This window comes from Ahaetulla prasina, chromosome 1, assembly GCF_028640845.1.
Source record: "Ahaetulla prasina isolate Xishuangbanna chromosome 1, ASM2864084v1, whole genome shotgun sequence".
Taxonomy (NCBI): domain Eukaryota; kingdom Metazoa; phylum Chordata; class Lepidosauria; order Squamata; family Colubridae; genus Ahaetulla; species Ahaetulla prasina.
This window is the reverse complement of record NC_080539.1, coordinates 343,934,633-343,949,751: the sequence shown is the minus strand read 5'-3', so window position 1 is coordinate 343,949,751 and position 15,119 is coordinate 343,934,633. Positions and strand designations below refer to the sequence as shown.

The 15,119-nt window shown below is 42.1% G+C and overlaps 1 protein-coding gene across 3 annotated transcripts in view; it reads left to right on the top strand.

The window, feature by feature from the left end:
* Nucleotides 1-12,321, top strand: part of BRF1 (BRF1 RNA polymerase III transcription initiation factor subunit) — a 245,247-nt gene extending 232,926 nt beyond the window's left edge. For all 3 annotated transcript variants that reach the window (XM_058162881.1, XM_058162879.1, XM_058162878.1), the window contains 3 exons: nucleotides 2,547-2,598; nucleotides 4,304-4,472; nucleotides 10,125-12,321. In XM_058162881.1, the coding sequence (XP_058018864.1) occupies nucleotides 2,547-2,598; nucleotides 4,304-4,472; nucleotides 10,125-10,162 (259 nt within the window). In that variant the 3' untranslated portion in view covers nucleotides 10,163-12,321. The remainder of the gene's footprint in view (nucleotides 1-2,546; nucleotides 2,599-4,303; nucleotides 4,473-10,124) is intronic.
* Nucleotides 12,322-15,119: the final 2,798 nt, after the last annotated feature.

Genomic DNA, 15,119 nt, shown 5'->3' with positions numbered 1-15,119 from the left:
GCTTCCCTTCCTTATAGAAGCCAAAGACTGCCCCATAGAATCATAAAATGTTGAAGGTGGAAAGGACCTTATAAATCATTTAGTTCATCCCCTTGCTCAGTGTAGGAGTCACTAAAACATCTCTGGCAGAAGACCATCCAATCTCTCCAATAGAAGAGAAGATCTCCAATAAAGGAGAATTTATAATTTCAACTAGTAGCCTATTTCACTGTTTGACAGCTTGCATATTTGTTAAGTTTCTGTTGACATTAACCTGACATTTATAGTTTTAACTCACTTATTTGTGCTCTTGTTTTCTGGGGCAGTAGAGAATAAGTCCACGCCAGTGGTGGGTTTCAAATTTTTTGACTACTGGTTCTGTGGGCGTGGCTTGGTGGGCGTGGTAGGGGAAGGATACAGTAAAATCTCTATTTCCTCCCAATCAGCTGGGACTTGGGAGGCAGAGAATAGATGGGGGTGGGGCCAGTCAGAATTTTTACTAACAGTTCTCCAAACTGCTCAAAATTTCCGCTACCAATTCTCCAAATCTAGTCAGAACCTGCTGAAACCCACCTCTGGTCCACGCCCTCTCTTAAATGACATCCCTTTAGATATTCTCCTCAGTCTCCCCCCATTCATTTCCTTCAAAATGGGCTGGCCTTTCCAGACTGCTTATACATGATCATGCACACACACACACACACATATGTTAGAAGTAAAACTACAGTATCTTTGCTTCTTTTTTTTGAAATAACCTTCCCCTGTTGATGTGAATGGTCCCCTTTCTGCTGCTGTAAAGGTAAAGGTTCCCCTCGCACATATGTGCTAGTCATTGCCAACTCTAGGGGGCGGTACTCATCTCCGTTTCAAAGCCGAAGAGCCAGCGCTGTCCGAAGACGTCTCCGTGGTCATGTGGCCGGCATGACTCAACGCCAAAGGTGTACGGAACGCTGTTACCTTCCCACCAAAGGTGGTCCCTATTTTTTCTATTTGCATTTTTACGTGCTTTCGAAACTGCTAGGTTGGCAGAAGCTGAGACAAGTAATGGGAGCTCACCCCGTTACACAGCAGCACTAGGGATTCGAACCGCTGAGCTGCCTACCTTTCGATTGACAAACTCAACGTCCTTGCCCCTGAGCCATCGTGCCCCTGTGCTGGTGTACAGGAATGCTATTAACACAGTAAAATGTTTTTATATGTCACATGAACTATGGATGCAGGAGTTGGTTCATAGTTTAATTAGTATTAATTTCATCTATTTGTCTTATGAATATTTTTATTCATAACAAATAAACAAACAAATAAAATTTGTGTCAGGAAGAAATTTTACCACACGTCATTGGAAGATCAGAATGTTTATTACACATTTCGTAACTCAAAAGCAAATGCTGATAATATAATAGGCTTGAATTATAGAATGTTTTGCATGAAAATGGGATTGAAGGCTGGGGGTTGAATGCTGTAAATGATACACAATTGAGCTGAGGCATTCCTGAAAATAAGTGGAATATTTATTGAGCTAGGAATCAGGAAGAATATGTGATGTCCACTTAGTAGTTCAGTACATTTTTAAACAAAATAAAATACAAACAGAATCATCAATTAAAAAAGATTTGGCCTGGGATGTTAATGTAGCAGTACATTCTCACATAGAAATCCATACTGAATCAGTTAAGAATCTGAATAATTTGCAGTTATTGTTAGATTATATGAAGTATGGATCTGAAAGTGATGTATTAAACACCAGGCTGGTTATGTTTGATAGTTGAACTGAAGGGAACAATTTTACATATTGAGAAACCAATACTTGTTCTAAAACATATAAATAAATGCTAGTAGGAGAATAGTGGATAATATACAGTATGTAGCAAGTTCATCAAAAAAAAAAGAGGAAAAAATGGATGAGTAACGAGCGTGCTTCTGCCTACTTTATAAAATACTAATGAAAATTTGATATATCAATCGAAAAATAAGAGTTCAATGCAGGGGTTGGAGTACTTATAAAGTGTGCGGTAAAACAAGAAGAGATAGAGTCAAGAATGAATGGACACTGGTTGAATATGGTTTGGAAACAGAAGTTGTTGACTAGTGAAGATAAAGTAGGTTGAGATGGTTTGACCTTAAAAAAGAATGAATGGGGAGTGAATTCCAACACGAATAAATGAAAGCAAATTGAATTGGTTAAAAGTAAGGAGAAATTAAGAAAACAGGCATTGGGTAAAATTGATGGGATTGTTAAAAAAAGAGAGGTAAGAAGTTTAAAGAGTAAAAGGCAATGTATGGATTCAATGAGACCAATGATAGAACAATACAGAGAGTTAATGTATTAAAACTGTTTCCTCCTTTTTCTTATATTTTGGCCTTCAATTTCTTTTTTATTACCATTTCTTATTCTTTTATCTGTGCTCTGCATAAAAATTGCTGATATCAAAAGACTATAGCAAGTTAGATCTGTATATTCACCTATATGTGTGGCATTTTCAAAATAAAAGGATTTAAGTTTCTTTCTGCTCTATATCAAGAACCTAACATTTTTTCACTCTTTTTGTTTGTTTGTTTTTGTGTAGGCTAAGACCCTTGATTTCAACCCAGCTAGCCAAAAAGCTGGCCACAGAAGAGGTATGGTATTGATCTGAACTTTATTTCATTCTCGGAATCTGGAGAGATTTCTCATCACGCTTCTCCTTTCAGAATCAGCTTCAGCTTTTATGCTAAGCATTTTCTAGAGCAGAAGGGCAGAGTTCACATTTCATTTTTAAATGGCTAGTGATATAATTACCCTGGATTTTGTTATACACAATCTTTTTTCCCTTTATATATCTATTTATAAACTGTATTTTGGGGCTAATGACATTAAACCAAAAATACAGCATAATCCAACAAATTACAACAGAGTAAAATCCAAATTAATTTAACTATGCAGCATTATACAGGCCAGCAAAGCAATTGCTCCAAAATAATCTCTGGAATTACACAGTTTTGGATGGAGAACATAATGGAAGTAACAGCAGAGCAAATGATCCAAGAAGAATGTGGATTCTTCTTGGAAAAGTCTTTGTCTTGAGTGAATCCCAGTCAGCAACAGCAGTCTGAGACTCATTCTCATGATATGATCTTTTCTGTAAAGAAAATCAATTAATAATCTCTAGGCTGACTAGGTCAGGGGTCTCCAACCCTGGCAACTTTAAGACTTGTGAAGTTCAACTCCCAGAGATCCTCAGCCAGCAAGGTTGGAGATCCCTGGATTAGGTGACATACTTCATTATAATTTAAAGGTAATTTCTTATGGTGACTTATATTAAATGTACACAATAGCCTTTGTCACATTTTGATTTAAATTCTGTGGTTGGAACATGGAACTACAATATTCATCATATTGTTGGCTGGAATTGAAGGCTAACACATTCTGCATTTTCTTTTACATTAGTTGATGCTTTGTTTCATCAAGTGGTTTGCCAGTTGGTTTCAATTGCCATTCTAATTGAAACATGGCTTTCCAAAATCCCAGGCAAAATTCTTTCCTAGTCCTATTTTCTAAGATCTTTTGATACCCGGGATTGCATTTGAGATGTTTTCCATTCAAAGCATGCATTGTTCCATTGAAAAGAGGCCCTTCTAACTAAACAGTTTGATGCAAAATTGCATAATGAGTTATTGATTCTCTTTCTAATTACAGCTGAATACTGTTTAATTCATTAGAAGTTATGCATACCATTTTTAATGTTCTGCTTAAATAAAGGAGATTTCTAGCATCAGATTGCTTTGGCTAAAGCTAAATTTTACAGAGGCTCGCTTTCTTGCATGTTTAGCTGTCTTCATACCATTGTAACCATGTTTTGAAATATCAGAATAACAAACAACAGTAATATTCCTCGAGAAACCTATAATAGCCTTGCTGCACTTGATGTCTCTCCAAATGTCTTGCATTACAGTTTCCATCATTTTCCAGCCATATGGCTGTAGCTATTCTGACTGAGTAGAATTGAGTTTATTATCCTCTACATTTACTTGGCACAAGCTTGGAGAAGACCAGGATATCACTTTCTTAGGCTGAAGCTTTGATAGAATGACAATTAAAGTGAGCAAAACAAGTTCTTAGGTGGATTTTTAGAATAGAATAGAATAGAATAGAATAGAATAGAATAGAATAGAATAGAATAGAATAGAATAGAATTTTTATTGGGCAAGTGTGATTCGACACACAAGGAATTTGTCTTGGTGCATATGTTCTCAGTGTACATAAAAGAAAAGATACCTTCATCAAGGTACAATACTTAAGGGAAAGGGTGAGGATTTTTTAAAAATAACTTTTCTTCCTTTATAGGCAGTTTTTCCAAGTACTCAGACAGAAACTGAAAAGGTTGAAAAATCAGGAACTGTGCTGGTGGAAACTGGGCCAGTATCTTATAATCATGAGGAGGATGTGGAAGAGGAAGAAATTGAAGAGGAGGAGGATCATTGCGTGAGCGCCCTTAAACTAATGGGAGGAAATGGTAGGCTGTTTTATATACTTTAAGACCCGTCCCCTAAAAAACCCAAAGAGGATCTCCACTCCCCAAAGAATATATAATGGTGTCTCAGATGAAAATATATGTGTGGCTGCTGCTTCTCAGTCTCTCACCAGCAAATTTAATAAAAGATCCCGTGGGACTGTTCAGGTCAACTTTATTTATTTTAGTTACATTTATCATATTTAACAACTGGGATGACAATAGAATGGAGGCAGGTTTTGTTGTAGAGGACTTGCTTGACATGAATGTAGAATATGAACCTTTGATTTCTATTCTTAACTCTGTACTCCAAATGACTTTTAAAAGTTAATTAAGTGAACAAGGATATAGATTATCAATTAACATTTAATGCTTTTTCATAAATGGATTATAGCCTCTGGTTTTCAAGCATAAATAACAATCATAAAAGTTCTTCCCAAAGTCAGTAAATAATATTCAGTAAGGAGAACTAGGGGTATACCTCTGTTTGACTATTACAATATGCTTGTGTATTAAAGCTTCCACTACAACGTAACTATGTACATATAGCCAGTCTTTGATGTGGAATATACTAATTGTGGGACCTGACAATGTCATGGGGAGATGGCTGGGTGGAGTGTTGATTATTTACTGTGTAAATTTCTCAATACCTTTAATTTAGCAATGGATGCTGATTTCAACTTTTGTGCAGGAACTATAGAATAATCGTAACACATTGGCTTGATTTGAGTGGAAAGTACATAAACTGTAGGGAAGTCTTTTTCCTGTGGCATATGCAATTATAATTGCATTACCAAAACACTGTGCCCTATATTTGCATGTCTGTATTTGCTGCAAGAAAGTAGTTTGGTTTCAAGTCCTGCAGCATGGCCAGTCACCCCAGTTTGGAGACCCTATCACCTTGAACTTTGCCAGCTCTGTAACTCCCAGCTGATCCCATATTTTTTCTCTCCGTGCTGCTCTTTGTGAGGCAGCTACTGGCTGTGCAAGGCCTTCCCCGGGTCATGTATGTCCTCCTCTAAAGTATGTGAGGCCTTCTGAAGCCTCACAGGATGGTCAAAGAGAAAGCCTTGCCTGGCCAGCATCAGCCTTGTGAAGGATCAGGCTGAGCGCACCTCATCAGCAGAAGAAAGAAGATGGCAAACTTCAGCTAGTGCAGGAGTGTCAAACTCGCGGCCTGTGGGCTGGATGCATCACACGCTGGCCACACCATGCCCGGTTTAGTGAAAGGGGGGAAAAATTGTAATATGTCATGTGACAACACAAGTCTGACACCCCTGAGTTAGTGGAATCAGGGTAGCAGAAGCAGCAGAGTGTAGGGTGGCCAAAAGGGCAGAGATGGGCTGGGGGAGGAGATGGGTAGGGGAGGTGAAGCATTTCTGTGGTTGTAAGGGTAGGTGGGATACCAAGTACCCAAATTTTGATCAGATAATTGCAGGGGCACTGCAACTGCTGTAATTTCAGGAAGTAATTTTATATAGAAGGTCAATTTGGTGTAGTCGTTAAAGGCACTGGATAAGTAACTGGGGGACTGTGAGGTTTGCTTAAGGCACAAATCCAACTGGATGATCTTGGCCAGTCACTCTCTGAGCTCTAGTAAGAAGGCAGTGGCAAACTGCTTCTGAAAATCTTGCCAAGAAAACTGTCAGAAGTAATTCAGGCCATTTCTAGAAGTATTAAGCATTAAAAAAAATAAGGAAGAAATATATTTGAACACCATAAAACTAAAAGACAGCACCCAATCAGATGGAATGAAATGAAACAGAGGTTTCATAAGAGCTTCTAAAGGAGGTTGGTAGGATTAGTTTTTGTAAGATTACATAGCTGGGTATAATAGAAAAATCTGTGAAGTAAATGACCAATATACTTAGGAATTAGTTAGCATAAATTTATTTATTTATTTATTTATTTATTCGTATTTCTATACCGCCCTATCTCCCTAAGGACTCAGGGCGGTGTACAGCCATATAAAAACACACAAATGTACAGAATAAAAACATTCAACTAAAAAACTTATTATAAAGGCCAAATATTTAAAATAAGATATAAATAATAAAACCCAATTTAAAACCCAAGCTAAAATTTAATCAGTTAAAAATTTAAAACCCTAGTCCAGTCCTGCGCAAATGAATAGATGTGTCTTAAGCTCGCGGTGGAAGGTCCGAAGGTCAGGAAGTTGACGAAGTCCTGGAGGAAGCTCGTTCCAGAGGGTGGGAGCCCCCACAGAAAAGGCCCTTCCCCTGGGTGTCGCCAGTCGGCACTGCCTAGCCGACGGCACCCTGAGGAGTCCCTCTCTGTGAGAGCGCACGGGTCGGTGGGAGGCATTCGGTGGCAGCAGACGGTCCCGTAAGTAACCCGGCCCTATGCCATGGAGCGCTTTGAAGATCATTACCAAAACCTTGAAGCGCACCCGGAAAACCACAGGCAGCCAGTGCAGTCTGCGCAGGAGAGGTGTTACATGGGAGCCACGAGGGGCTCCCTCTATCACCCGCGCAGCTGCATTCTGAACTACCTGGAGTCTCCGGGTGCTCCTCAAGGGGAGCCCCATGTAGAGAGCATTGCAGTAGTCCAGGCGAGATGTCACGAGAGCATGAGTGACCGTGCACAAGGCATTCCGGTCTAGAAAGGGGCGCAACTGGCGCACCAGGCGAACCTTGTGGAAGGCTCTCCTGGAGACGGCCGTCAAATGGTCTTCAAAAGACAGCCGTCCATCCAGGAGAACACCCAGATTGCGCACCCTCTCCATTGGGGCCAATGACTCGCCCCCAACAGTCAGCCGCGGCTGCAGCTGACTGTACCGGGATGTCGGCATCCACAGCCACTCCGTCTTGGAGGGATTGAGCTTGAGCCTGTTTCTCCCCATCCAGACCCGTCGGCCTCCAGACACCGGGACAACACCTCGATAGCTTCATTGGGGTGGTCCGGTGTGGAAAAATACAGCTGAGTGTCGTCAGCGTACAGCTGGTACCTCACACGAAACCACTGATGATCTCACCCAGCGGCTTCATATAGATGTTGAACAAGAGGCGAGAGAATCGACCCTGAGGCACCCACAAGTGAGGCGTCTGGGGCCGACCTCTGCCCCCGTCAACACCGTCTGCGACCGATCGGAGAGATAGGAGGAGAACCACCGATAAACGGTGCCTCCCACTCCCAATCCCTCCAACCGGTGCAGCAGGATACCATGGTCGATGGTATCAAAAGCCGCTGAGAGGTCTAATAGGACCAAGGCAGAGGAATAACCCCTGGCCCTGGCCCTCCAGAGATCATCCACCAACGCGACCAAAGCCGTCTCAGTGCTGCAACCGGGCCGGAAGCCGGACTGGAACGGGTCTAGATAGACGGTTTCCTCCAGGTACCGGGGCAGCTGACATGCCACCACACTCTCTACAACCTTCGCCGTGAAGCGAAGGTTGGAGACCGGACGATAATTACCTAACAGAGCTGGGTCCAGGGAAGGCTTCTTGAGGAGAGGCCTCACCACCGCCTCTTTCAAGGCGGCCGGAAAGACCCCCTCCAACAGAGAAGCATTTGTAAGCCCCTGGAGCCAGCCTCGTGTCACATCCTGTGCGGCCAGCACCAACCAGGAGGGACACGGGTCCAGTAAACATGTGGTGGCATTCAGCCTACCCAGCAACCTGTCCATGTCCTCGGGAGCCACAGGGTCAAACTCATCCCAAACAATCTCAACAAGACGGCTCTCAGACATCCCACCCGGATCTACCCAATTTTGGTCCAGACCATCCCGAAGCTGAACGATTTTGTCGTATAGATAACCACTAAACTCCTCAGCACGTCCCTGCAACGGGTCATCCCGCTCCCCCTGTTGAAGGAGGGAGCGAGTTACCCGAAACAGGGTGGCCGGGCGGTTATCTGCCGACGCAATGAGGGAGGAGACGTAGCAACGTCTCGCTTCCCCCATTGCCACTAGGTAAGTCCTAGTATAGGACCTAACTAGTGTCCGATCAGCCTCCGAACGACTGGACCTCCAAGAACTCTCTAGGTGTCTTCTCCGGCATTTCATCTCCCTCAGCTCCTCTGAATACCAGGGAGCTGGTTGAGACCTACGCCGGGTCAGAGGCCGCAAAGGCACGACACGATCCAAGGCCCCCGCCGCGGCTCGTTCCCAAGCCACGACAAGTTCCTCGGTCGTGCCGTGAGCCAGACCCTCAGGAAACGGCTCAAGCTCCGTCTGGAACCTCTCCTGGTCCATCAGGCGCCTGGGACGGAACCAGCGTATTGGTTCCGTCTCCCTGCGGTGTTGAGTGGCGGTCAGAAAGTCTAGGCGAAGGAGGAAGTGATCTGACCATGACAAAGGCTCAATGACTAAATCCCTCAAGTCCAGATCCTTCAACCACTGTCCAGAGATGAAAATCAAATCCAGAGTGCCACCCCCACTGTGAGTAGGGCCATCAACTACTTGAGTCAGGTCCAAGGCCGTCATGGAAGCCATGAACTCCCGAGCAACTGAAGATGACAGGCCGGTCGATGGCAAGTTAAAGTCCCCCATGACAATAAGTCTGGGGGTCTCCACCGCCACTCCAGCCAACACCTCCAGGAGCTCGGGCAGGGCTGCTGCCACGCCGCAAGGAGCCAGGTACGTGACAAACAAGCCCACCTGACATCTATGACCCCACCTCACAAAGAGGGATTCACACCCGGCAATCTGAGGTACAGTGGTCTCCCTCGGCTCCAGGCTCTCTCTAATCACAACCGCCACCCCTCCACCCCTACCCTGGGCCCTTGGCTGATGGAATGCTCGGAAACCCGGCGGGCACATTTGTACAAGGGCACGCCCCCTTCTGCGCCCAACCAGGTCTCCGTAACGCCCATAAAGTCTGCGGCACCCCCCTGAATAAGGTCATAAATTAGGGGGGCCTTATTGGCCACGGACCGTGCGTTGCACAGCATCAGCCGAAGGCCCGGGCTCTGAGGGTCTTGACCATCCGGGGAACGGGAGGAGTCTGAGGGCTCGGGGCGCGTGATCGCCTGCAAGCATCGAGGACGCGCCCCCATAGAACGATATGAGCCCCCACTCCCGCCATATCTGCCCCTCCCCCTTACCGTGAAAATATTCCTAATAAAACCTTTTGTTATAACCTTTTTACACCAGGGGTGTCAAACTGGATGTGGGCCTCCTATGCCTTGTTTTCACCTTCCATGGCCTCCTGCAGCACTCTGTTGGCTATTTTTGGCCCATTTTTCGGCCCTTTTCTGGCTGGCAGAGTGCTGCAGGAGGCCATGGAGGGGAAAACGAGGCATGGGGGGGGGCACACACAGCCCGTTTTAGCTGACAGAGGCACCGCAGGCTGGTCCTTTGATATTTCCACGCCAGCCCCATGGGCTGGATTTAAGCCTGTGGGCCTTGAGTTTGACACCCCTGCTTTACACCTTTAAGTTATTTGATACTTTACAAGTTATAGTCATTTATTCACTTTGTGACTTAGGTGACCCACTTTTGAGCTTTGATTCTTTTCAAGTGCTTTAGTTCACTACATTTATATTTTATTTATTTGTAGGTTTTATACTTCCCTGCTTATTTGTTTATTACACTGGTAGGGACTATATCTGTGCCCTGAGTGAACTGTCTAGCTTGTGATAGACTATCTTGTGATGAAGTTACCACATCTAATAATTTTCCTTCCTTGTTTTTAGATTATGGCTGCGATGTGGAAGATGACGATGGGTATTAAACTTTTCTGTCTTCAAATGGAAATCGTGGGAGAAGCCACTAGTAGTAAAAACAACTCTTCCTGCCTTGGAAACAAAGGTTATATTTGCTATGGATTCCTGTCAGTTTCCCTTGACCTACAGGCAGGCACTGGAGCTTGACTTTAGAATACTTGAAATGTTTCTGATTTGGATCATGACATAAGAAAAAGATTAACTGAAGCATCAGTTCCAGAGATGAAAGAAGAGCCAAGTGGCTACCCAAACGTCCTTTGGACTTTCCATGTCCTGGATTGAATAATATATATTGCTGTAAAAATATGTACAAAGAAGAAGAATTGTTACAGAATGCTCGACTTCCGTGTGAATATATTTGAGACTTGAACTTTTTTAAAAAATTGAACATTTTTGAGTTATACTGTTTACATCAATAGGATTCTCAAAGCAGAAGTTTGTTTCTGCTATAGCATTCATATTTTCATGCTTCAGAAGTGGTGAATCATATCAAAATGGGAAGACAGCTTCCTTTGGAAACAAGTTCAAATGTGTTCTTTGTTTGTTTGTTAATACTATCCTAGGATCAGACCATTGCTTGCCTATAATCTCTATGTCAGTGTAAGATAGCAGTTATATTTCTTGTTTTTAATTCCTTACAAAAAGTTGCTGTATTAGACTGGAGACCTCATGGGTGGTGTTGCTGTTGTTCAAAGCTGCTTTGCAAGGCGAGTTATTTTGTGTTCCAAGAAAATTAATCTAGGTCTTCCTTTACACTCACTGCTACTATTAGAGATGGGGCAAGCAAAGGCTAGGCTGACGACAGAAGGAAGGAAAGCTCAACAGATTAACATCTGACACCCCCCCCCTTTTTTTTTTTCTGACCGAGGACCATTTCACAAGCTTTCTGTCCCCCACCCCAGGTTTTATTTTTTTAATTTTAAAAACAAGATGATATCTCAGGGCAATTTCTGTCCTCTTGGCAGAAGTGTCAGATTTCTCTCCAAGGTAATGTCTTTGTTTTGTTTTTTTAAGCAAGTAGTTTGAACTATTTTTTTTACTCTTTGATGCAGAGTAATTTTATATTATGTAATGATGTCATTAAGGATGTATTTATAGCTCAACAGTGCAAGAGGCTCATCTATCACTATTTTATCAGTTGATCAGTTGGTATAATTAGCACCCTGAGGAATGTAAAACAGACTAGTAGTTTCCCCACTTAAATTGTGTAAGACAGATTTTAGCTCTGGTTCCTGGAACATTTTTGTACCACTACATTTATTTGTTATTAGAAGCAGAAGCATTAATGACAGTTTTCATCTTTTGTTGAACAAACGAAAGTAGCTTTATGGAAAATAGTTTTTCCTGTTTAAGTGAAAGACACCCAGTTTTCATGCTGATCTTTAGCCAAACTACCTCTTTTTGCCAATGCTTAACTATACCAACTCAAAGTGGGATGGTGCTTTTATTTCATCCGCTTGAAGAATGACATGGAAGCCATTTTTTTCCCTTTGTTTCCAAGACCAGGATCTCAAATGGCAAGCTGTGTCTTAATTATACTACTTCAGTTTGCAAATTGGAATTCCCATGAGGAAATGGCATTCCATGCAAATGACCCTTTCCAGATAGGCAACTTAGCATAGTAGAGGGAAATGCTGGCATTTTTTTTAATACAAAACAGCTTTCAATCAATGAACACTTCACACTTAGACTGGCAGACTTGGGCCAGGTACAGATTTATCACCTTATTAAACTCAAGGTGCTGGTTAAAGGTCAGCAATATGTACAATAAGAAAAAATATGGCTAGTCCAGTGAGCTATTCCTGTGTGAGGGACACTGAATTACTATATTAGTACTTGTAAAATTACAACTCTTTTTTCAATAATACTTTGTCCGGCTTTACTCTGAAAAAGATTGTTATGGTAACATAATTTATTCATTGCTAGAGGAACAAGCAAAACAAATGCTTTTTTGTAAGCACTGAATTAGGAGTTTGCCAACAATTAGCTTGAGCAGCTGCTGCTTTGCCTTATGGCTGGGATGAGAAACCTGTATCCCTCCAGAAGTTGCTGATCTACAACTTTTGGCAGCCCCAGCCAGCATGGCCAATGAGGAAGGATGCTGGAGGCTGACATCCAACACCATCTGGAGGGCCACAGGTTTTGCATCTCGGTCTCATGAGTTCATTTGTTTCAAGACCAGGATCTCAAATGGCAAGCTGTGTCTTAATTATACTACTTCAGTTTGCAAATTGGAATTCCCATGAGGAAATGGCATTCCATGCAAATGACCCTTTCCAGATAGGCAACTTAGCATAGTAGAAATGCTGGCATTTTTTTTAATACAAAACAGCTTTCAATCAATGAACACTTCACACTTAGACTGGCAGACTTGGGCCAGGTACAGATTTATCACCTTATTAAACTCAAGGTGCTGGTTAAAGGTCAGCAATATGTACAATAAGAAAAAATATGGCTAGTCCAGTGAGCTATTCCTGTGTGAGGGACACTGAATTACTATATTAGTACTTGTAAAATTACAACTCTTTTTTCAATAATACTTTGTCCGGCTTTACTCTGAAAAAGATTGTTATGGTAACATAATTTATTCATTGCTAGAGGAACAAGCAAAACAAATGCTTTTTTGTAAGCACTGAATTAGGAGTTTGCCAACAATTAGCTTGAGCAGCTGCTGCTTTGCCTTATGGCTGGGATGAGAAACCTGTATCCCTCCAGAAGTTGCTGATCTACAACTTTTGGCAGCCCCAGCCAGCATGGCCAATGAGGAAGGATGCTGGAGGCTGACATCCAACACCATCTGGAGGGCCACAGGTTTTGCATCTCGGTCTCATGAGTTCATTTGTTTCCAAAGAGAAGTTCCAAAAGAGGTAAAACCTCCGGTCGGTGACTTTACCTCCTCATTGCATTTGAGAAAATGAAAGTCTCTCTGTCAGACTTCTTAGAATAGAAATTGCTACTGCTTCAAAGAAAGTACTATGTTGGCAGAGGAAAAAACCACACACACACACACACACACACACACACATAGGAAATCCATAATTTCGGAATCAGATGTAACTTAATAATGTTTGTGTCCCAGGTCAGTTTCATAATAATCACATCAGATACCCAACTGTACCTATGTGGTTGGGTTCTCTATGCAGCCTGGCAAGTTTCTTTTTCTGGTGTAGTTCTTCATAGCACAGATTGACCCCATGGAGTTGGCTATGCGTTGTAACCAGTTCAATTTACAGATCTGGATTGCAAGTTACAAAACTGGAAGGGGTGGAGCAGGGGCATCATGGATAAACATGCAATAGACACTTCATAATCAGAGTCCAAGTGGATCAGGGTTGGCCATCACTATAACCTCACTTAAGCATTTTTATTCTTGTTGGGTTGCAAAATAAGCCACAAAAGAAGTAGAATTGGGAGTGAAATTGTTCTTGTAGGGGCTTGTAATATTAAACCTTTTATCCTATTTAATTTTCTAATAAAAATGCTGTTTCAAGGAATGTTTATATATGCTTGTTTGCAATTTGTTCTTGGAAGCCATATCTTCCTTTTGCATCACTGTTCTGTTCTCTATCTGTCTTAACTTCCAATCCTCCCATCCTATTTTTTGATAAAGAAATGAGAGAGCCAAGAATTGGTCTTAAATAGTTTTGCCCATTGCATACTAGCATAATTATAGCTGCATAATTTTCCTAAACTGAACCAATCAATAATATTTATTTAGTCAATGACCAGCAAAAATTTAAAAGAACAAAAACAATGAAGCAAATAAATACAATAATATAGTAACAACTCACAGAATAAATCTATAAAATTCTGACATGAGCATTCATTATCTCATGTTCTCACTCATCAGATTTAAATGTAATATGCAGTGCTGTTGTTGAAAAAAATGACAGAATAGATAAAAAGTATGTAGTTGAGAGAAAAAACATTTTTGTAACTTAACTATGTGTTTACAACAGATGCAACCGTATTCTGAATTTCATAGTGATAGTGATCCACTATTTGCCCACAAATAGTATTTTAATGTTGGGTCTAATAGAAGGAGTAGTGTTGCAGCTCCTACACTACAGAATTAAAAGTGAGAAGGTGGCTTTGGAAGCATTGCATTCCACTAGGCCATTCAATTTGGACTTGACATTGATTTCTATCCTTTCTATTTGTTCTATCCTTCCCTGTCAGGGGTGGAATGCTACTGGTTCACTCCGGTTCATGCAAACTGGTAGTTAAAAAAAGCTACCACTTCCCTTGAACCGGTATTTCTGATGATCAGCTGTGCCGCAGGGTTTAGCTTTGCTAAAAAGCAGGAAATCCTGCTTTTTAGCAAAGCTAAACCGCGTGGCACAGCTGATCCCCCTCTCACTGTTCTACTTACCATCCCAAGCCTCCTTTTGGTGCGTGCAGTGCACATGCGTGGCCAGAGAACCGGTAGCAAACTGGTTTGGATTTTACCACTGTTCCCAGTATATGCTTCACAAAGACTGAAGTTGTTGTAATACCTTCTTACCCCCTATCTCAAGCTTAGTTTTCCCAAGAAGAATGAAGAAAGGGAGAAACCGCACTGAGAATCCATTCATTTGAGTACGTGGCCTGATAACTTTTGTTTAAAGCATTTTTGTTGTGCTGGAACTACAGTCTTGCTGCCTTTTATATTACTTTCTGAATCGAGCTACCTGATATAGGATGCAAAAACTTGGACAAACGCCAGATGGCAGCAAAGGGTTGGAGGTTTTTTTATCTCTCTTTGCAACCACCTTTTGGTTATTCAGATATTTGCCCAGATAGGATAATTCTATACCTGTAGATGAAACGTTTGAGAGCCAGTTTGGCCTAGTGGTGAGGCTAGAAAGTGGGAGACTGTGAGTTCAAGTTTGGCCTTAGCGTGAAAGCCTACCAGGTGACTTTGGGCCAATCTCTCTCTCAGCCCAACCCACTTCACTTTGTTGTGGGGAAAATAGGAAGAGAAAG